At 43.4% G+C, this 22,431-nt stretch overlaps 1 protein-coding gene across 11 annotated transcripts; it reads left to right on the top strand.

The window, feature by feature from the left end:
• Window positions 1–442: 442 nt before the first annotated feature.
• Window positions 443–22,400, top strand: LOC143336125 (clathrin coat assembly protein AP180). Of its 11 annotated transcripts, none has more exons than XM_076756046.1 (21): window positions 443–577; window positions 6,604–6,746; window positions 7,143–7,218; window positions 7,506–7,608; window positions 7,707–7,800; window positions 7,893–8,004; window positions 8,098–8,204; window positions 8,304–8,345; window positions 8,872–8,945; window positions 9,814–9,826; window positions 9,918–10,045; window positions 10,351–10,424; window positions 10,575–10,589; window positions 11,165–11,335; window positions 12,674–12,772; window positions 15,616–15,696; window positions 17,635–17,706; window positions 18,292–18,323; window positions 19,404–19,481; window positions 19,579–19,690; window positions 20,844–22,400. In XM_076756046.1, exons 1-20 carry the CDS (start codon window positions 448–450, stop codon window positions 19,663–19,665), a joined length of 1,731 nt encoding a protein of 576 aa, XP_076612161.1. In that variant the 5' UTR covers window positions 443–447; the 3' UTR covers window positions 19,666–19,690; window positions 20,844–22,400. The 11 variants fall into 11 exon arrangements, 8 of the variants coding, with proteins under 8 accessions (XP_076612161.1, XP_076612159.1, XP_076612160.1 ...); XM_076756044.1 differs by having other exon boundaries at window positions 18,292–18,353; XM_076756045.1 differs by having other exon boundaries at window positions 17,620–17,706.
• The last annotated feature ends 31 nt before the right edge of the window (window positions 22,401–22,431 follow it).

Below are 22,431 nucleotides of genomic sequence, written 5' to 3'. Positions count from 1 at the left end.
ATCGTATTTTTCATTGGCCTATTTTTTTCTAAATAATAATAATAATAATAATAATAATTGCTGCGGGGTGAGAAAATCGCTTTCATTGCCAGTTGAGTGTTACATAACCGAGTGGCATTAGCTGTCCAAGGTGCTGAACTGAACGGTCGGAGGACTATAACGGGACGAGCCGAGGGGAATTGGCAACCTTGCGTAAGTCTCCTCATGTCATCGCGCATATTCTCAACGTGACCGCGCGATTTGATGCGAAAATAACATTTATCTACTGCTCTGAGCTCATTTTGTCTGCTTTTTCCGCCCCCACAGAAGGTCACGGGCCTATCAGGCGGGGAAGAGGAAAGCGCCGTTCACTGAACCACCGGGAAGCCCCTGGGTTATATTCATACATTTTATCCATCGTCCCGGGTTGAAATACATTCCTGAGGTGGTCGATTCAACGGAGAGAAAATGTCGGGGCAAACGCTCACGGATCGCATCGCCGCTGCGCAATACCAGCTAACGGGATCGGATATGGCCCGTGCTGTCTGCAAAGCCACCACTCATGAAGTGATGGCGCCCAAGAAAAAGCACCTGGAGTGTAAGTGTAGTAATTCTTCCTCTTTCCCACTGCATGGGCTGGCTTTGCAGGGCCTATAGGCTGACATGCCAAACACTCATGTCGCCACAGCCATAGGAGCTATCACATCATTATGACCAGTCACTTCTTAATTCCCCTTGCTCATAAGGGTGTGGTGCCATAATGAATTGATGTGGCCACGGGGATGACCCCTCTGGTGACCCTTTGTGTCAGCCTCCAGTGAGGATGATGGAAACCCAGAGTAGAAAGAGAGTAGAAAGGGAGAGGGAGGGAGAAAAGGTCATATTTTAAGGTAGACTGACAAGTCATCCTCAGAGCTAGACCATTTAATGTCCCTTCTCTGTGCTCTGCAATAGCCACTTTCCCTTCATGCAGTCTTTATTGTGGCAGAAGGCCTGCAAGTGAAGTTTATGTGTCATTTGTTCACATACTGAACAAAAATGTCAATTACAAGCTTTAATCCTGTCTGAACAGCATGTAAAGAGACCTGTTTGAGTTCGGGCGTATTTGGGTTATTCTGTACGGGCGAGTTCAGACCAGCATAAGGCCAAAGAGTCACAGCTGAATAAAATTATCAAACCTCACAGCTTTATTGACACATCCACAGATGACAGCAGGGGCCACCTTATGACAAATCATGATTAATCATTGTCATCTACCACAAATACTGAGTCAGACCAAACCAGTGGCGTGGCGCTGCATACAGATGGCGGGTGGTCTGATTGGCTCGGCATGTCTCTTCTTTTTATGTCTGTGTCTGTGTCTGTGTGTGGTCGCTGGGCAGGTCTGGTCCCTCTGTCTTGGGCTATAGGACCTTATATCTTGTGATCCTCTCCCCTGCTGAATAATTGAATAATCAGCCAATGACTGCCTTGCATTATTTACACAGCCAAAGGTGACAATGCTGATGCTAGAATGCGCCAGAGGCCGTCGGCTACTCACTCTCTGCCCTGTCCATGTGTTTGTTTTCTGTGTGTCTTTTACTTTCGACCGTACAGACTTGGTCCTGTGTAGCTGTTGATTGAACTTTCGCTGGTGCAAGTCATGACCTCTGTCTCCAACTGCAGGAGGCCTCTTCCATTGAGACCACAAACCCTCCAAACACACTTTATAAGATGCTCCACCACGATATAAAGTCTACACATACGTAGAAGTCTGTGAGGTTTTGCTGTATCTCTTCCCTTTCTAGGGCAATTCAACTAGCTGCTCGTATGTAGGCCACTGTGCTTCTCTTTCATGTGTATCTTGGCTGGAGGAAATTCCTAACCTCAAAAACTGAAAAAACATTTCCACCCAGACCCACAAGACTTTTATAGAAATGGACACACATACTCATTTGATATACTTTAGGCTGGAAACAAGAAGTCAAATACTGTATGCAAAGTAATCATTGAGGCCTGCTAAACCATTAGCTATCTGTCAGCATGTCTACAGCATTAAATGACAGGTGGATATAAGCGATAGGTCGTGTTTATTCCTTTGTCACGGTGACACTGTCTATGACCCTTGGGGTGGATGTGAGTGTGTGTTGTTGGTGGCCATGGTGGTGGTGGTGGTGGTGGTGGTGGTGCAGTGCAGTTGCCATGGCAACAGATTGAGAGTGTCGGGGATGGGACCGTAAGGCCAGAGAGAGACTCTGAGAAGGAAGAGGACAAATGGTGGGTCTGTCCACTCCGGAGTGCAGGGACAATCATAATGAGTGTATGTTGTATGCTGTATTTGTAATGCTGTTTCAGCGCAGGTGATGGACTAATTCTAAGAGGAGGCATTGCTTTCTTGTGATTGTACATGGCAAAATCTGAAAGATGAGCAGCCTGACGTAGGAGCGATTGTTGGTGTTAATACGGGTATGTCAGGGGTGTCATTTGACCCGTGATTCAACTGCAAATAAACGCTGCAAAGGTAATATATGTTTGCAGGGCTTTCCTCTAAATGGAGAGCAAACATCTCATTTTCCGTGTGGGGAATGTAACCCAGGTGTCAGATGCGTGTTATTTCTCACTGCTGGCTGTAAAAGGCTCTATTGAATTTCATATTCCTAGTTTATTTAGTTGCGTATTGTATGTGGACACAGTACATGCAGTGAAAGGAACACTGGAGGGCATGTGCTACAACTTTGGAGAGACCATGTGGTCCATTCAATGTCAGCTAAACACCAAAGGCAATAGGTTTACATTCATCTGAGGTCATGCTGAAAATCCACTGGGTGTACGACTAACTATTTCAAAGAGTGGAACAAACGTACTGACCCAATAAAGACGCTGATGACCACATGTTTGTGAGCGTACAGTAGTAGTCTCACGTTTAGATTGCATGGTTAGCATATCTGGATACTCTGCTGTAGTCCCTAAAGGAGTAATTCACCTTTTTGGGAAATGACTCTTACTCTCTTTCTTGCTGAGAGACAAGACGGCCTCATGTCTGCCTGGTTAATACAAACATACAGCCAGCAGCTGTTTAGCTTCGCCTAGCATAAAGACTGGGAACAGGGGGAAACAGCTAATGTTAGCCTGACTCTGTCTGACGGTGACAAAATCCACCTACCAGCACCTCTAAAGTTCCCTATTCAACACATATTTCTTTCATTTAATCCTGACAAAAACTGGAGTGTAACAAGTTTTGTAGGGGGGTCATGTGTCGGACTATTTCTTGGCAGTAACTTCCTGAAGTCTTGTGATCACAGCAAGATATACTGTAAGGTGTTAATTAGTGAGCTTCAGAGGTGCTGGTTGGTGAGTTTTGTTAATTTAGGACAGAACCAGGCTAGCCATTCCCCTGTTTATAGCATAGACGAACGACATCGACGACCTCAAAAGTGAAGCCAAAACATCTAGATCGCCCCCTGGTGGCTGGCAGCATTACAGGTCATAAACGCTGTCCCCTCCAGGTTAGCAGATGGGACTTTGGCCAAACTAAAGAATTAAAGTACATGTCGAATACATTTTTCCCCAAGATGGTTTCTGTCATATTAAGTATAAGATTTCGAACACTTACACAGGTGTTCGAAATCTCAGTAATCTCTTACAGAGGGACTAGTGAATGAATGAATGAGGGAGTTTTTTGTGGACACAGCTACTAGAGTGTTGACTTCTTGTCCAGCCAAACTATAAAAATAATTACAGCAGACAGACTCAGACACAGACTTAGAAAAAGACAAGGTTAGACAGACACTGTCACAGACTAACATACCATCGCACAGTATGAGGCCTCACAGAACTCTCCTGTGGATTACCGTAAGAGTCTTTATTTAGCTCAGCCAATCCTCATTAGAGACACACACTAGTATGTCAGTGTGTGTTTGTTTCAGGCAATGACACTACAACAGAAAGCATGGATTATATGCTATGATATGGCCTGCACAGCAACCCCATTAAACACCGGTAAACAGATATAATAACATATGTACGCAGTTGTTAGTGGGTAATATCAGGCTTTCAGTCTGAGAGTGGCTGTGGATGGCACTGTGTTCAGCATGCTAGTATGAATATTAAGTTGTAGCTGTGCCAGTGACATGATAATGTTATATAATCACATTTCAGCCATTGTGGACCATTTCTCTCTCTCTCTCTCTCTCTCTCTGTCATTTGAAAAGGCTGCAGGGGACTGTAGTCTTCAGCCATTTCACAGAGAATTGAGGCTAAATGGGGAATAGATAAAAGAGAAAAATTAAAAAGCAAAGGTTGGAATAAAAGAATGAATGTGAGGAAGAGGAGTTGCAGAAAAGACAAAATAATAGCTAAACACAGGAGAAGCCACAGTGAGGCAAAATGACTGACGCTCCAGCAGCTTTCATTAAACATAAAGACTTCAGACATCATCAGAGCTGTCACAGCGGGGCTGTTCCCATCTGGTCAAGCTGCACAGATGGACCGGAGCATAATTAGTTACACAAAGATCAGAAGAAGACTGCTGATTACTCTATTACCTTAACATTTCAGTCAATTTGAAATGAATTTGCCTTTTATTTTTATTTTGAGAAAATCACGAGATGATATTTTCTGTTCCATTTTGTGCCTGGATCAATTGAATGAGCTTGAAACATTATACTGACTGACGGGAACAGCACCGCTCACAAACAGCTGATAATAGAGACGTGTTGCTGATGGTGTGAAACAGGTGGTGTCAAGACAGGTGTGTATGTGCTGCACGGGGGAGGGGCAGCGAGGCAGCCACCACACACAAGACCAGGACCGGTGATTAGTAATAATCTGTTTACAACCCCCTCTACCACCTTAACCCCCAGCCCCTCTGTCCAGCCTGCCACCCAGTTGTGACCTTGAACAGCCTCATTGGTCATTCATGTCCACATAAGAGCTCCTCAGCAGACTCCTTATTGCTCTTTCTCCTCCTTCCTGTCCGTCTCTTGCTCATCACCTTGCTCTTTTTTTGGTCTGGTTGTCAGTTTGATGTCTGCCTACTCAAGGCCAGGCCTGTTCAATGTAATGGCCTTCCTCTCCTTCCATTATCAGAGGTGTCTGCCAATATTTGCTGCATTCCTCTCCAGCACTCTGCATGGATACGCTTAGTTCTGCCCTTGTTGTTCAGCCGTCAATGTCATGGGGACAGACTCAAGAATACCTGTATAGAATGTGCAGTGTTTTAGATTTCAAGAACTTAGAGGGAATTGTTCTGGTCTTACTTCACCACAGCTGTGCCCTGAACAAATGCAGTCTATGCAATGTATCTGTAGTCATTTATGTCATGTATACCAGACATGTTTAAGGACCTTTGTTGCACTACATGATTGGCAAAGTTTCTGCAAAACGTGTTATTTCCTCTCACTCTTGTCATATTTGCATGATTGTTTCTGTGGCCATCTGTCTGCCCAACTCCCTCTCTCTCTCTCTCTCTCTCTCTCTCTCTCTCTCTCTTTCTTTCTCTCTGGACAAATTAGCCTAATATGTCTAATCAGAACCTCCCACATCAGACAAAGAATAAATAAAATGTTAGATAGAGTATATTGATTATTCATTGAAAAAAAGTGCTGCTGTTTCATGTTGTAAATCGCAACTTCCATGTAACAAATTTGGTGCAAAAGGCCCCAGATAGACATAACGGTGTATCTGCTGTAGTATAGAGGGGAAACAGTTAGTCAATTATTCAACAGGGATTTCATTGACAGCTATTTTGAGTGATTGTTTTAGGCAAAAATCCCAAATATTCTCCAGTTCCAGCTTCTTCATTGTGAGGATTTGCTGTTTCTTCTGCTGTTTTTTCTTTTCTCTTCCTATGTTTATTTCTATGCACCACAACACCAATGTGAATTCCTTGCATGTGAAAATCTGCATGACAATAAACCTAATTCTCATGCACGTAGTAAACTGAATATCTTTAATAAAAAAAAGATGAATCCTTAGTTTCAGCCCTAATATAGTATTTTATCCATAATGAAGTATTTGTCTAGAATGAAGTAGTCAAGTAAGTAGCAATGGCTTGTTTGACCCATAGACACATATTTACCAATGTTATTATTAATGCCAAAGCAGTGTAACACACATGTCCTACTGCTCCTGCACACTTTATATTCCACCTTGTGCTGATGCACCGATCTGGACACTTACTCTTGGAGACCTCTCTGTCTGTCTGAGTGTCTGAACTGGCACCCAGGGAGGAGAGCTGACAAAGCGTTATTCTTCATTTTTGCACCGTCAGTGTGTGTGTGTGTGTGTGTGTGTGTGTGTGTGTGTGTGTGCCTGCATATATGTGTGGGCTTGTGCACCCGTATCATTTGGTATGTACATCAGGTCTTCCTCCTGACTTAATATTCTCATGGGTGTCTAGAGCAGCTCTGCAGCGAACACTCAGCCTGCTCGCTTCGTCAAAGTTTAATTAGAACAGTTCAAATTATGTAGGCATTTGCCTAAGACTAAACTAACCGTGACTCTCTTCTTACACACCATCTTGTATGAAATTTCTCCTTCTAGAAAACCACTTCAGAGCATCGGCTCGTCTAGTTTCACATGATGTTGTTGGAGCTTAGAGAGAATGATGAATGTGAATGATGTTTCTTTGTGACTGTGTTGCAGACCTGGTGTCAGCCACCAATACCACCAACGTGAACATCCCTCAGATGGCTGACACACTGTTTGAGCGGGCCACCAACGCCAGCTGGGTGGTCGTCTTCAAGGCCCTCGTCACCACTCATCACATGTGTGTCCATGGCAACGAGGTCAGCGTTTGAGACACGGGCAGGCCGGGCACATCTGGTGCTGTTCAGTTCAAGCTTGAATTCACTGATATTAGAGACATATGAGGCCTTGATTTGGTGTCTTCTTATATTATCTGTTGAGTGCTGTGAGGTTTATGGGAGGCCGAACTGCCAGTTTCACAGATTAATAAAGGGTTTCACCATAAATCCTGGAAGGAATGAAATGAGTCCTGTGGGTTCAGTGTGTGAGCACTCATCCGTGGAATCAGCTCTTGTAAAAGCTGCAGTGTTTCAGCAATAGTTGCATGAAAAGTCTAATTACATGTGTTAAAATGTTTTTGTTGTAGTTTTCAGCTGTAAATGAATGTTTTTCTTCACTGCCCTTCATGGGTATAATTACTGTGGTTTCTCTCCCAGAGATTCATTCAGTACTTGGCTTCCAGGACCTCCCTGTTCAACCTCAGCAATTTTATCGACAAAACCGGCTCTCACGGTGAGAAGAATATCAGTGTCTGGCAATGTAAATAAGAACCAAGAAGACATAAACACAAAGAGAGCATTCTGGCAATTAAAAGGGACTGGACATGATCACACACTTAGTTGTACACAATCTCATGCAAATGCACACATGCATGTAAACATTTAATCAAGTAAAAATGATCAATAGAAGCCAAAAGGTTAAAAGTTTTCACACCACCAATTCATATGCAGATTATCACCAAAAATGAAAAGCAAAAGCAATGAACCCTGCCTGCTTTCTGACACAAATGTTCTGTTTAGGCTATGACATGTCTACATTCATCAGACGATATGGACGATACCTGAACGAGAAAGCCTTCGCCTACCGCCAGATGGCTTTTGATTTCACCAGAGTCAAGAAGGGGTATGTCAAGCATGGTGGTCAGAGAGGTTGTGCCTACATGCCTGTTGTTGCTGTTGTTATCAGGGTACAGCATCTAATGCTCTGTCATTTTCTTTCAGCGCTGAGGGCGTGATGAGGACCATGACCACTGAGAAGCTGTTGAAAGGCATGCCTGTTCTGCAGACTCAGATCGACACACTCCTGGAGTTCGATGTGAGTCAGACTTTGGCTTGATTTCTGCACTTCTTTTTACAGAACCATGCAGCATCACAAGACAGAGGTTCCTTTTGTCTCTCTCCTCTCAGGTTCATCCCAAGGAGCTGAACAATGGGATCATCAATGCTGCATTTTTGCTCCTCTTCAAGGACCTGGTCAAACTGTTCGCATCCTACAATGACGGAATCATCAACCTCTTAGGTCAGTAGCCCACGAGGACCTTTTCCTTGGCACCTCAAAGATGTGATCCTGGATCATGATGAATCTGAATGTGCAAACCTCTTTTTTTCATAGAGAAGTACTTCAAGATGAAGAAGAGTGACTGTAAGGAGGCCTTGGAGATCTACAAGAGGTTCTTGACCAGGGTGACGAAGATTGGGGAGTTCATGAAGCTGGCTGAGGTAAGGGACCACCAACAGTCCTTAATGTGACCTTCATAATGATGTGTATGCGTCACAGTTTGTGGCAATGCTGATTTTGAACACTTCTTCCTTTAACAGACGGTTGGAGTTGACAAAAACGACATTCCTGACATCAACTACGTAAGTTAACACATACTGTGGCTCTCATATATTTTTGTTATTTCTTCCCTGGAAGGCTTGCGACCAAGAATGTAATGCACATGGAAACAACCCATCCCACCTGACACACACACACACAGAAACACCCATGACTCACCCCCCAAACTTTCCCCGCCCAGTGTCTCCACCCGGGGGTAGTGGTGGATCTAGCAGACTCAGATGATGAAGACTGTCCTTTTCAACCTCTGGAGGACCCGGTAACCACAGTAACACAGGGTTCCCCGACTGAGTGCCTGTTTACAGGATGGAGTGTCGGCATGTTGATCCTATCTGAATTCCAGACACACAAATTGCGCGTGCTTCTGTGTGTTTGTACATGCGTGAGGGTGTTGCAGTGAGGTTTTCCAAAGTCACTCCCAATTTTTGCTGCTATTTTTCTGGTATTTGAAGTGTAAACGTGGATTTATTGCACCACCTGACATTGGTAATGCAGGAGACAAGTGGAAAGGCTTATTATTGACTACTCCAGTTTTGATTTTTTTGTCAGGCTCCCAGCAGTATCCTGGAGAGTCTGGAAACACACATGAACGGTCTGGAGGATGCAAAGGGCGGAAAGAAGGGGTAAGAGATTGTTTTATTGTTTTAATTTCAGTTTGGGTGCTTTTCACTCTCAGTTTGAGGTCAGATTAGAACAACACGAGAGCAAAGGTAAAAGACGTGAACTCCCTCTTTGTTTTTTATAAGTTGTACCACTGAAAAATGTACATAACCAATAGAAATGTTGGTAGAAAGAGGCCTAAACAAGTGCTTTATTTATATAATTTCCTGTAACCCTTCCTCTCTTTTATCCCCCTTTATGTTCTTTTGGAATCACCAGTGAAGGGTGAGCATATACTGTGTGTTTTGTTTGGAGTTTACTAACTTCTTAGAAAACTGTGTAGATATCCCCCCCGTCATTTCCCCCTCCAGGTAAACTTACACATTATTCACATGTGAATGACAGTATGCAGGTGATCTCCATGTGAATAGAAACATAATGCACATTATGCACCAAAGCTTATGAGGTTTACATGTGGAAATGTGTGTACTGGTGTGGTTTACATGTGTGAACGCTGAGAGAAACACATGTTGTGATCAACAGTAAGTCACCTCATGTGTATTATCACATCCTGACATGCAATGTGAATCAGTATATGAAGGGTTTCTTTTCTGAAGTTCAATTTGTTGTTAGCACAAAATGAAAGTGTCAGTTGATGAAATGAGAGTATTTGAAACCGTCTGATGCGTCAGAAAGCTTCTTTTTCATTGCTTCGGAAATGAACTCTTCATATGATCACATACTATGCAATCTGTCTTGCATATTTGTTGGATTCCTTGAGTTTAAACCTTTAACAATAGACCCATTGATTCATTTTCAGACTTTTTCCAGCAGATCTGTATATTTCATGCAAAAGCACTAATAATTCCTCCTTCACCTTCACTCTTTCAGGTCTCCAACAAAGGTGAGAGGCACATTCAAAACAGTCAGTGTTTTTGTTGTGCTCTACCAATCTGATCCAACACTGAATAGGGGTTTCCCTGTCTATCTTCCAGGGGTCTCCGACGAACAACGTGTCTCCGACATCGACCCCAGCCAAAACTTCAAACGCTGTTCCTGCACTGCAGCCTCCTCCTGGGGAGAGTGCTGCTGCTGCTGCTGCTGCTGCTGAACCAGCTGAAGAGTAAGTGTCTTGTTTGCTGTAAACTCTCTGTAACTCTCTTCACTAACTTTCCCGGTCGGTCAACTACTTTGGTCCAGACTGAAATATCTCAACAACTATTGGATAGTTATGAACCCAATGAACCCTACTGACCTTTCGTTAGCATTTAAGATATGTTAGCATTTAGCTCAAAGCACTGCTGTCCTGAAGTACAATCTCTAGACTTTCTGCAACCAGGTGCTATAGGAACAACACATGTAAAACAATGACCTTCTGCAAAGGATGGGGAATTGAATGCCTCTCTGTGTTTCTACCTCATCCTCCAGTTCCTTGTTGGACCTGGATCCACTGTCCTCCTCGGGTCCCTCAGGACCATCAGCTGCCCCCACGTCATGGGGAGGTAAGTCTCCCTCCCTCCTGTTAAATCAGATGCCGGTTAGTCCCAGTGCAAATCCACTACCAAGCATTTACTATAATAAGCAATCTATTTTCTTTTAGCAAACATCTACATAAAATGTTTTCCCTCTTCCCTTGTTTCCTGCATCCATAGATCTTCTTGGATCAGGTGGGTGCCACTCTACTCTTCACCTCACCCTCAGCTTCTAGTCTAGGCTGCTGTAGTCTTAAACCTCCTCCAGGATACCTCAATGCCATTGACTTTCTTTCTGAGCAAACTCTAATCTGAAATTGAGGCGTATTAATCCGAATTGAACATAAATATGGATTGTAATATACAAATGTCACATGGTTACCTCCCTGTTTGTCTCCTCAAGCTGTTCTCTTTAGTCTGAGTAGTCTCTTTGTTTCTCTCTGTCTTCTCTCTCCCTTCCCTCCACATACTCCATTGTCTGTTTTTGGTTTACAACGGGGGCTTTTTTGGTTGGTTGTTTTTTATTTGCTGGTTATGACTGGATGGTGTTGGATAATTTCACAACTTTGATTTGGTTAAAATTTGGATTTTGCTTTGGTCGGCCAATTCCAAAACATTCTTAATTGGGCTTGATTTGAATTGAACCTTTGTTTTGGCTTGCTTTTGTTCACTGTTCTAACGGTGACTCAACTGGTTATTTTGGTTGCTCTTTTGGGGTTTATTTTGGTACCTTTCTTTGGGGATTTCGAACACCCCGTTGGTACTCGCAGAAATGGGCGATTCCTTGCTATCTGAACCCACCCTCACGGCAGAGCCCGCCCCCTCCTCTGCAGCAGCAACGCCCACTCCTGCAGCGGCAGAACCCGGAGTCTCTCTAGCTCCTCCCACTAGCACAGCAGCCGCCACCTCCCCTGGCGCCGCCAATGTGGATCTGTTGGGAGGTCAGTGAGCTTCCAGAAAATTCTCTACGAAAGAATCACTCTGGGAAGCTCAACCCCAAAACCATCACACAATATGATAACACAAATACGACCGCATGCTCAAACATGTACAGTATGTAGACAGAACTTTGCTGATTTATCACTGATATTGTCTGTATTCTGCCAACGAAGTTGCATCATCAAAAACAGTGAAGTCTTAATGATGCACTGAAGCACACGCCATCATTTTCAGCTATTGAGATGGCTTGATTGCCAAAAAAGAGCATTCAATATTACATAGATATAAATAATGATATGAATAAATTGTGTAAAGTCTAGCCTATAAATGAACCACTAAAATGTTAAATCATCTAACCCCACCTGTCAGCCATTTACAGGCCTTCAGCCTAACTGCAACTACAGCCAGATTTAGCCAGTTAGCTCCTGTTAGCTAGAGCAACAACAATGCTGAAGTTATTCTGAATCAGCAAACAAGAGGCTGCTCCTGTAAATAAACACAGTACACAGACACAATCACATGTGGGGGCAGTGACTGGTGATGACACCACCGTCATGAAAAGTGACATTATGAAATAAAAACTTCATATAATAATGATGAAACAGTATTAGTTTATAATGAGTTGTGTTTCTTGTATTATATACAAAATATCGGTTCATTTATTAGCTTTACAAAATGTATTCATATTATTTATGGTTACTGATTTATTAACAATGACCACTTTGGGGCTCCATAAATAGATCCTTTAGGGTAGTGATATACAGACACACAATCTCTCACACACACACTATTCCTTTACAAATACTGCACATACTGACAGACATTTCTGCATTATGTAATTATGTACAGCCACACGCTCACCTTCGGCCTGCACATAAACATACTGCCACACTCATTCTCCACATGCGTCTTGTTTGATAGGCAGACATGCTTTTCTTTGACTCAGTGAAAAGCAATTCTATCAAACCCTGTCACATGGCTACAGCTACAGATGGCAGCTGTAACACTTGTAGATTTGAGGCTTATATTCTGCTCTTTGTGCCGTAGATTAATCCTTGCTGTAGTGCCTCCTGTCTGTATTCCCATTTGTCCATTCACCTGTCAGTCTTTAATGTCTGATATCGATGCTGTAAGCTACAGTCTTTCTACAGCTGATTATTAAGTGTTGATTATTTCCTGTTTTCTGCTTAAATGCTCCAATCTTACCGTTGCCTCCCTGATGGTCTCTTTTCCTCCTCATGTTTCCTGACTTCCTATTTTCTCTTTTCAACTTTATTTCCTGGTCCGTCTCTGTCTCTCTGGGCGTGGCTGTCCTCTGCTGGGGTTTGTGTGAACCTCAGATGCCTTTGCAACACCTGCTCCTGCCTCTGAGGCCTCTGCAGCAGCAGCTGAGGGTGGGGCCGCCGCTACGTCCGCCCCAGCCGCCAACGCTGGAGCTGGTGGGTGACTGAAAGTCTGTCTGTGTGTGCGTCTGTTTGTGTGAGTGAGTTAGAGTACTGCACTGCAGTACAAGAACAATGCAGTTTCTTAATTTCAGGATGCTGACTTTTTTCTGGAGGCGTGTTAGCTTTAGCCTCTTTTAGCATTTCACCACCTATGTTCCCATTAAGAATTAAAACCCTGTTTACAGCTTACAGTTGGAAACATCAAAAAGTCAGTCGACAAAGTTTTACCTACTCACAAAGCTAACATCAGCCTAATTAGCTAGTTCACGACAGCAGTAATATCTGCTCACACAATCGATAGTTGCGAAAGCCAAACGCTTTGTCACAGATGCTGGCTTTTGAACTTTGCACTGGTAACAGTTTGGATGGTCCTTTTCCTCTTTAGCCAGAAGGACACAACATCTATGATTTCCCAAAACAATTAAAATGTGGAGTCGTCAGACCACACAGCAAATGTTCCCACTTTGTGTCTCAGATGAGTTTGGCCCCAGAGAAGTTGGCAGCGTTTCTGGATGATGTTGAGAAGTTGTTTTGCTGACCCTTTCAAACATGCACCTTTTGCACTTTTATCTGCAGTTAGTAAGGCTTAAAAATAAGACATACTTGTTCCAACACTGGTTGAAGTGCCAGGAGCATGAATGCAAAGTTTAATAACTCACGGACTTGTTTGTGTATGTGTGCATTTCTAGTTTGTTCCAAGTTTTAATCAGCGTTACATCTCAAGGCTTTGTGCAGGGACAGTAGGCTGACAGATTTGCTGTTCATTACTGCTGATGTCCAGGCTGTGCTGTTATTGTTACCATGGTGAGAGAAGACAATATTCTTATCCTTTGGCATCAGAAGCTTTGTGCGTTTTCTGTTATGGAGAAGGATGCCTGTGGCTGGTGTCTGGTTTTAGGGTGGTTTGCTCCTCAGGTTTCTATACTGGGATGATGTTCAATATTCGCTTCATTTATTTGTCATTTTTTTCCCGTCACAGATGCTATTTTTAGCTCTGTGTGTTTCGACTGACAGCAGGAGTGTGTTGGAGCTCTGCACTCATTCCTCTCACATTCTCTCTCCTCAACTTTCATGCTTATCGCAGTGTTTTCACCGTCGTCACATGAAACCTATGTATCTGTTCTGTTTTGCTTTAAAGTCATTGTCTAACATGTCCCTCCTTGCTCTGTTACATGTCTCCCTCCTCACCCTCTCACCCCACTCCTCCCACCAAAGACCCATTTGTCCCCTCAGAAGGTAGCAGCAACCCACCAGCATCCTCAGGTCTAGACCTTTTCAACATGATCACACTGGAGAATAATAACCCGGGTAGTTCGCTGGATGCCTGTTTTAGCTCTGTGGTGCCCTCCCCCTCCCCCTCCCCGTCACCACTCTTCACCTCCGCTTCCAGCACCATCACCACCACTGCAACCATTTCAGCTCCCATAGCCCCCAGCGCCGCCAACCCTGCGACTGACCTTTTCAGCGGTAAACGTTAGAGATGTGTGTGGTCTCGTATTCATCTCTTGTGCTCTTATTCATATTGATAAGCATCCTTTTGATTTTCCTGTCTGATGCTGCTTGTCATCCTCTCCTCTCCTTCATTCTTCATCAGACTAATGTGCATATATTGACGTACTGAGGGCCTTTTTTTGGCTGGATTTGGCTGCTGTGTGCGGGCATCCCCACCATTTTTGAAGCGTTTGAGCATTTTCTTATTGCTGTCTCTGGATGTGCATGTGTTCGTAGATCTCTTTGATTCCATGCCAGACACAAGCCTCACCAAAGCAGACTCCGCTCCCAGTGCTGACTTGTTTACAGCAGGTACCCTACCGCACCTACTCTGCCTTCCCTCGTGCGCTCTCACTCTCATATCCTGTCTTGCTGTGCTTGTCTTTCAGCTTTGTCCTTGGCTTTGATCAGGGAAAGAAATAAAAAGGAAATGAGATTGCTCTCTTATGGGTCAGCTAAAAGCTATTGAGCTGTCTGAAACGTTTACTAAATCTCTCTTCCCCCCTTTCCCTCTCCAGCATGTACTGCGTGCACTGGAATTGCACTTGATAAACGTGCATTATGATGAGTCACAGTCAATAGATGGTGTGCGTTTGTGTGTGAGTGCGTTTGGGCTCTAAACACCATCTCCGCCTTGCCCTCTCCAGCGGATGTGTTCAGCTCCCCTGCCCCCATCCTCCCCTCCGCACCCCCACCCAAATTTGACACGGGGGCCATCACGAGCCTGTTTGGTGGTGGGTAACTCACATGAATGCCTCACTCTGCCTCCCTTGTTCATGAATGCACCATGAGTGAAGAGAATCTAGGAAACATCAAGTTAAACAACTAATATTGTTTTTTAATAGCTGCTTTGTGTTGTCAGGATTAATCCATATCTTGCAACTTTAGGAGGTGCTTCTTTGTGGGTCGATCATGGGTGTTTTACAAGCAGATACCTGAGATGAAGCTTGGTCTTGTTCAAATAATTGATTTATTTATGACCTGCCAGCTATTAATTTTGTGGGGTTTTTTTTTACTTTCCTCTTTTTTGCTGCCCTTAGTGTCCTTATTCAAGTTGCTACAGTATCATTAGCACAAATAAGCTTGCTGATATGTATCATGTATGAACATGTGTATTTGAGAATGCTAAGCGTGCACGTGTGAGTGGGTTTTAAATTCTAAAAGCAATGTTTCCCGGTTTATTTGAATATACATGTTATTGTGCATTCATACTTCCTGTCTAACTCGAAGCATTTTGTCTGGCATTACCAGCGTGAAGCCGAAGGCTGACTGTTACCCCTTCTTTGCCCTTATGCTGCGATGGGAATGGCTCAACCTATATATATTTTTTGGGGTTGACCTGCCAGAGTCCACAGGAGGAGACACCACAGCTGCTGCTGCTGCCGCTCCTGCTGCCACTGCTGCCCCGGGTGCTGAGCTCATGTCAGGTAAAACTCCTAAAGTGTGAAACGTCACTCTGCATGCGCAATGGAGGAAATACCAATGTGTCGCAGACATTTCACAGAAATATTTCCATTTCAGTGAAACATACTGTGCTGCAGCCATGGGCGGATTACTTAACGGGCTTACCAGGCACAGGAGCCCAAGAGGTCAGAGGGCCCCTGGGCCAGAGCCTCTGTGTCAGGCGACTGTTAAAAGTTAAAAGCTCAGTTAAAAGTGGCGATCCAGATGGGAGTCTGTTAATATTGAGTGGCTGTAAACCAAATCCAGTGTATATTTGTTTTTCGTTATGTAAAATTAGAGCTGCACAGCGAACAGAGGCTACAGTAATAGCTCATTAAAATACAGTCAACCTTGCAAATTTAAATATAAATGATGGTTTTATGTATTTTCTAGCATTGTTTGTTATCTTTTTGTGTCTCTTTCAGCCTGTGTGTCTTGCTCCTATATAGAAAAGTTGGGAGTGCAGGGGCTTTAACGTGTCTGTGCTCAGGGACCTTTTGCCTCATAATCCGTCCATGACTATTGTTAATTCATCAGCAACTGCATGATGGCCTGTTATTGTCCTTATAATAGCCTGTGCTTCAGAGCCACCTTATGGACATCTTATTTCCAGTTGTTTCCAACAGTGTTTGCCCGCCAAAGAGAGATGGATTGATCAGTCACTGTTTCTGTTAACTGTGCTAATGGTTAATGAAACCATTTGCTGTGTGATTATACAGTTGTAAACTCAGGTGTGATTCTCTGACTAGCTCCATATATGGTCATGTTAACGTCATCATTGCATCGCCTCATTTGCATAGTACTACTTTGGTCATTAGTCTTTGGGGAATTCCTCCAATCTTCCTGCTCACCTGGTTCCTAGTCATCTCATGTCCTGTGCCATTGGTCTTCATGTTATATAAGTGATGGTCTGCAATACTACTGCTTTAAGGCTTAACTCTTTCTTTCCCCTCTCTTTCTTCATTCATACAATAAACTCTAATGGTTTCACTGGCACCCGCTCCTTTAAAACCTCATTGCATTTTCTCTCTCTCTCTCTCTGGCCTCTGTGCTTTTTTGCTTCCCTCCCTTTCTCTTTTCCTCACTCACTCTCTCCATCTGGCTCTTGGGCTGGCTCATTGCTTGCTTCCCGCCTTTTGATTGGGTGAGTTTCCGTGCTCTTTAACACGCTAATTTCCCACAGTGCACTGCTGCATTGCAGTGGTGCAAGGCAAGCTCAGCTGCACTGCCCCTTCCACCACCAGATGCTTGATGGTTATAAAGAGTGTATGAAGTAGCAGTATTGTTCAATGCTTCTTTAGCAATAAACCCTGCTTCACTCGAGCTGCAGTGCTTTTGCCCTCATCATAATTTCCCTGCAGCAATCACACACATACAGTAAAAACCACAGAATTTACCAGCAAGCACTCAAAACGTGCTCTTGACACTGTACATGTTGATGTGATGGTAAGAGGCAGCACCACGTGTCACATAGATTATCACAAATATTGTTTTTTTTAAAGTTTGACCAGTTCTTATTTCCTATGCTCACATTGAAAATTACCATAGTAGTCAGCAGCTGACCCAAGAGATGTCTCCTGTAGCAGATTTGACTTTTAGACACTTTTGCACACAGTCTGTACTCAATGACAGACCAGCTATCATGATCTTAATACACTGAAATTGGCTATATTGCTAATTGTCATTGATGTTATTCAGTTTCTTATTTTATGATATTAGCCTGCTTTCTAGCTCACCGTGCACTGCTCCTCTCATCTCCCTGTTGTCATGGAGACATCTGTTGGTTGTCATGGTAATCCCCAGTAGTAAGGAGGAGGACATAGTGAGTGTGAGAATTGCTTGTATTAACCGATGCTGATACCTCCCTCCCTCCCTCTCCCCTCCTCTCCGCCCCCCTCCCCCTGTAGTATTTGATGGACTAGGGGATGTAATGAAGCCCACTGTGACCCCTCAGGCGGGTGACGTTGACACCTCCATGGCTAACATGGCAAGTAGTAAGTAGTCATTTAGATTAATTAAAGCCATATAGATATTGTAGTTAGTATAGTGAGCTGAGAAAATTGATGCCACACTCATTTCTGTGCATTAAAGGAATAGGAAAAGTTTTTTCTGCAGATGAAACAGACAAGATAACATGTGTTAGACAGTGAGCTCTGTATGTAGTATGGGACTAGAGACAGGAAGCCATTGGTCTAAATCTTAGCATCGAGACTGGAAGCAGGAGGAAACAGCGAGCTGAAGTTTGTCAGGAAGTGGTTGCATCACTGAACACCCAAACAAACTACAAATTCACGTTTAAACATTTCTGGGTTCGTACACATTAAAAATATTGGGATACAACGTGTTAATCAGTGACCTTCAGAGGTGCTGGTAGGTATGTTTTGATCTTTGGAGGGAGCCCACCTAGCTGCTCCCAGTCTTATACAAAGCTAAGCTAATCACCTCCTGACTCCAGCTCCATACTTCAACTGCAGCAGATGTGACTGTGGAATTGAGGGTATTTCTGTGTAATAATAATGTCAGTAAATGAAATCAGTGATTTTGCAGCACCTCTCTCTCTCTCTTTGTTTTTGTCTCAGATCTCACAATGGGAACCTCAGCGGCCCCTCAGGTAGCTCCTCCCTGTTGGGGTGCTCCCATGGTAAATGTTGTCTGTGTCTTATAGCATGGAGTGGAGCCGCATGGCAGCGACAGACAGGGACTAGCAGCAATCACAAGCATTGCCTTCATCTGGCTCTCCAGGTTCCAGGTCCAATCATAGACCCAGGAAACTGAGAGGCGTGGCAGTGAGGAAAGGAAACAAGACTTACTGCAAACTATTAGTTACCACTGTATTTCATTTAGACAACACATCTTATTGAATTGCATACAGTAGGTATGGTACTGGTAGCAAATTTTGGTAAAATCCTGTTTATATTTCTGGAAAATCTACTGGAGAGTGATGAAGTGGCAAACAATAGTGCCAAATTAAGAAGCTGTTGCGTGGAAACAGCTTCTTCTTCTTCTCTGAAGTTTGTATTTTCTTTTAAGCCAATCAGAGTCCAGGCAAGCCACCTGGTTCTCCCCCTCATATCTGAACTCACCCCTCACACATTCGCTTCTTATGGATATTTCAGTTCAGGCTGCTACAACAGAGACGACTCTGTCATCTGAAGGCTACCTGCATAAAGCTTCCCCTCTGCTCTCTAAATCCTTGTGCATGTCTAAATCAAACATGAACTACTTGTAACTGTTAGTCAGGGCCTTGGTTGTGTCGTGTTTCTTTGTGGGTGCCAGCTTTTGTAGTCCAAGATTGGTGTGTCTTCATCGTCACTTTTGTGTATTGCTAGAAATTTTTCACACGTCATGTTTGTATTTTTGTTTTGTTTTAATGTGTGTTTGTCTATTGTTTTGCAGTGTGTGTGTGTGTGTGTGTGTATCTGTCGTATATGTAGTGTAGTAACATCCCACCTCCTCCTCTCCCTCCCCTCCACACCTTTAGACCGTACCCATGGGTGTCCCTTCTTTTATGGGGACTTACCCCAGCTTCAGCATGGTAAGACCACCAGTCCAGCACGGTCCAGTAATGTCCTTGAAGCAGTGTGGACATCACTGGACACTGACGGACAATGAGCCCCCTCACACCCATCATCAGATGGCCGACATTGAGTCTTATTGTCTCTTTTACCTTCTGTCCATCTGTCTCTGTAAGCCCGGGGCACCAGGAGCTCCCATGATGCCCATGGTGAGGCCAGGCTTCCCTGCCACGGGAGCGACCCCCGGAGCACCGGTAACACACTCCCTCTTAAATTATACACACTCATGACAATTCATACAGAAAGGTTACAGCTGCTCTGACAAAATGCTAAAAGTAAATGTGCCTGCAGATGTCTCCTGGGGTGGCCCAGAGCCCCAGAAAGCCCCCACCACCACGGAACGCTCTGGATGACCTCAACATTAAGGACTTCATGTAGATTGACTGACCTGTAAACCCCCAAGGTATGTAGAAACGGAAAATGGAAAACTGCAAGCTAACTTTAAGAGTTGAGATGTATTTTCTTCAATTGGTGTGCCACTGCAAAGCTTATGGAGCAGAACCCTCCATTAGCCACATGTGAGCCATGTTTAATCCTGCAGTCACGGGTAGCTAACAGGATTAATGCACCCTGAATGTGATGTTCTTGACCTTGGGGTCCCAAGAAAAATCTGAGGTGTCACAACGTGATTTAAGCGAGTGATTTTTTTCTTTCATTTCTCGTGAAATACTGCATACTTTTAACTCTTCATGTCTTCAAAAATGCTACAGATTGCACAGGCTAAGAAGGAAGAAACTACAGTTGTATAATGTCCTTCTGTGGCTCTGGGAGGAGCTTTGTCACACCTGAGAGAATAACCTGACAGGGTTATCTCACCTTGGTCTTGGAGATTGCAAATTTATAACAGCAAGTCTGCATTACAAACTGGAGGTGTGGACTTTGAAAGATATGGTAATTTATCTGACCGGGAGGGTCCAGTGGAAAGAGCATGGGTGGTATTATGGGAAATACAAGATCCACCTTAACCCTCACAACTGACTATTAGTTGGGATATCTTACCCTCTGGTGCTTCTTCCATCTCATCACAAAGGTGCCCCTTTAAGAGATCACAAACCAAAAAAAAGTTGTGAATCTCTGCATTAGTGTTATGATTTCATTATTACCAGCAAGGTGTTAAAGGACCAGTGTGTAGGATTTAGTGCCATCTAGTGGTGAGGCTGCGGATTGCAACCAACTGAACACCCCTCCTAGCTCTAGAGAAAAGCTTCCTTCAGAGTCAGTGCTTGGTTTGTCCATTCTGGGCTTGTGTAGGACATGGCCTGAAACATGGCAGACTCCATAGAAGAGGAGCCGCTCCTTCTATAGATAAAAGGAGCTCATTCTAAGATTAAAAAAAAAAATAAAAATCCTATTTTCAGGTGATTCAACACTAATGAAGACATAATCATGAGTATCATATTCCATTTCTGCCAGTAGATCCCCCTGAATACTACACACTGGACATTTAATGTGTCTGAATATCTTTCTCTGTCTGTCTTAGAGTATACATAATTAGACCTATTTCTACTGAGCTCACTTCTTTTAATTACATGTCATTTTCTGTCCCTCCTCTGTAGGTTTGTCATTGTGTCTGGAGCTCTGTGGATGTGGATGTCTGCTCTTCCCCACTGCCTTCCTCCCTGTCATGCCCCAGGCCCTTCAGCCAACCAGCCATTTCATCTTCGATCTTTGCCCCTCTGACCTCCTACCAGCCGCGACCCCGATAAAAACCCTGCCCTCCTTATCTAATGTTGTAGCACAACTGTGAATGTGAACCCTAGATACAGAAAAACAAACTTCTGTTTATGTGTGTGTGGGTGTGCGTGTAATTCAGTGTTAACCTTTACTTAATATACTATGGAAAAATGAACAAAAAAATAATAAATGTGTATTTAGATTCATTCTGGATTTCTGCGTATCAGCTGACTTGGAATGGTGGATATATGTTGGTTTCTTTGCGCATCTCCCAGATGAGGACTGTGTTGTTAAATGTGGACTGTGTTCGGTGTGTGTAACTTCACTGGCCAACCCCCACTACTCCCACTCCTCTACCCCTGTTGTCCAAACTAATACTGAGCTATGTTTATGTCATTAAAAACTCGGTTGTACCTATATCTGCTCGGCCATCCATCCTCCCACCTGTCTACTTCAAGTTTCTGGAGGACAATTCTTGATCAAAATGTACCTGAGAACAACTTGCACTGCAAATCTGAACTTATCATTGACACATCAGACTGTGTTCAGTTTCATTTTTACTTTATATCTCTTTTTTTGTTTTAGGATCTGTAAGAAACATGCAAAAATTTGTGAACTGTGTTCAAATTGACATATGCATTTTAGACTTTTAAATGATAGATTATACATATTTTCTTTAATCTTTATTTTGAGAAAAAAAAATGTATCATATATTTTAGTTACGTCTGATTAAAAAAGGCAAGTAGACTTAAAAAAAAAAAAAAAAAAAAACTCCCGCCTTCTTTGTACATACCTTTCAATCTGTAATCAGAGGCAGTATTGAATGGAAACTTTGCCCCGAGTGTTTGCTGTTGTGCCCTCTGCTGGTGTGGAGTGATACTGCATCATAGCATGCGACACAGGTCAATCTGGAATGCATTCTAATACTCTCAGAGAGCTCCTTTCTTTGTCTCGGCCTCCACAAAAGGTGACTCAATGCCTGGTTGGGATTCCAAGAGACAAGGAAACATTTGTGTATATGATTGGAATGTGGCCTCAGTCCTCTTTGGGTCATTTGTGATGCAGCGGTCAGTACATTTGTTCGTGTGCTGTCGCTGAAAGTCTGAAGGACTCTCACTGTAAAGCACTCAAGTATACGCTGGATGTTCTGTGTGTTGTTTATTTCCAAAAGTGACTGTATCTTAATCCATTGTGGCATTAACAAAAAGTGTTGAAAGAAAAATAAAGCTGACCATGACACATAAAAACAAAAAGAATGTGGACAAATAATGTTTGCTAAGTATTCATATGAAGGCTGTGTTGTTTTTCTGTTTCTTTTTTTTTGTTTGTTTTGTTTATTTTGGTTATCACGGATGACATCATCCTCCCTCCCTCACCCCCACCTGCATGTGAGACCAAATGAGATGCAATAAAAGGCAAATACACTGATCCGAACTACACTCACGGCTCATCACTTATCTCTGTTCCACT

The sequence above is a fragment of the Chaetodon auriga genome, chromosome 18, assembly GCF_051107435.1.
Source record: "Chaetodon auriga isolate fChaAug3 chromosome 18, fChaAug3.hap1, whole genome shotgun sequence".
Taxonomy (NCBI): domain Eukaryota; kingdom Metazoa; phylum Chordata; class Actinopteri; order Chaetodontiformes; family Chaetodontidae; genus Chaetodon; species Chaetodon auriga.
Note: the sequence above shows the minus strand (reverse complement) of the source record. Positions and strands in the feature narration are given on the sequence as shown.

Bases quoted from the DNA above. Each gene is read 5' to 3' on its own strand.
- LOC143336125 (XM_076756043.1), top strand. From the start codon at position 448: ATGTCGGGGCAAACGCTCACGGATCGCATCGCCGCTGCGCAATACCAG. The intron at 7,219-7,505 runs GTGAGAAGAATA...TGTTCTGTTTAG, and splicing joins CGACAAAACCGGCTCTCACG to GCTATGACATGTCTACATTC. The intron at 8,205-8,303 runs GTAAGGGACCAC...TTCCTTTAACAG, and splicing joins AGTTCATGAAGCTGGCTGAG to ACGGTTGGAGTTGACAAAAA.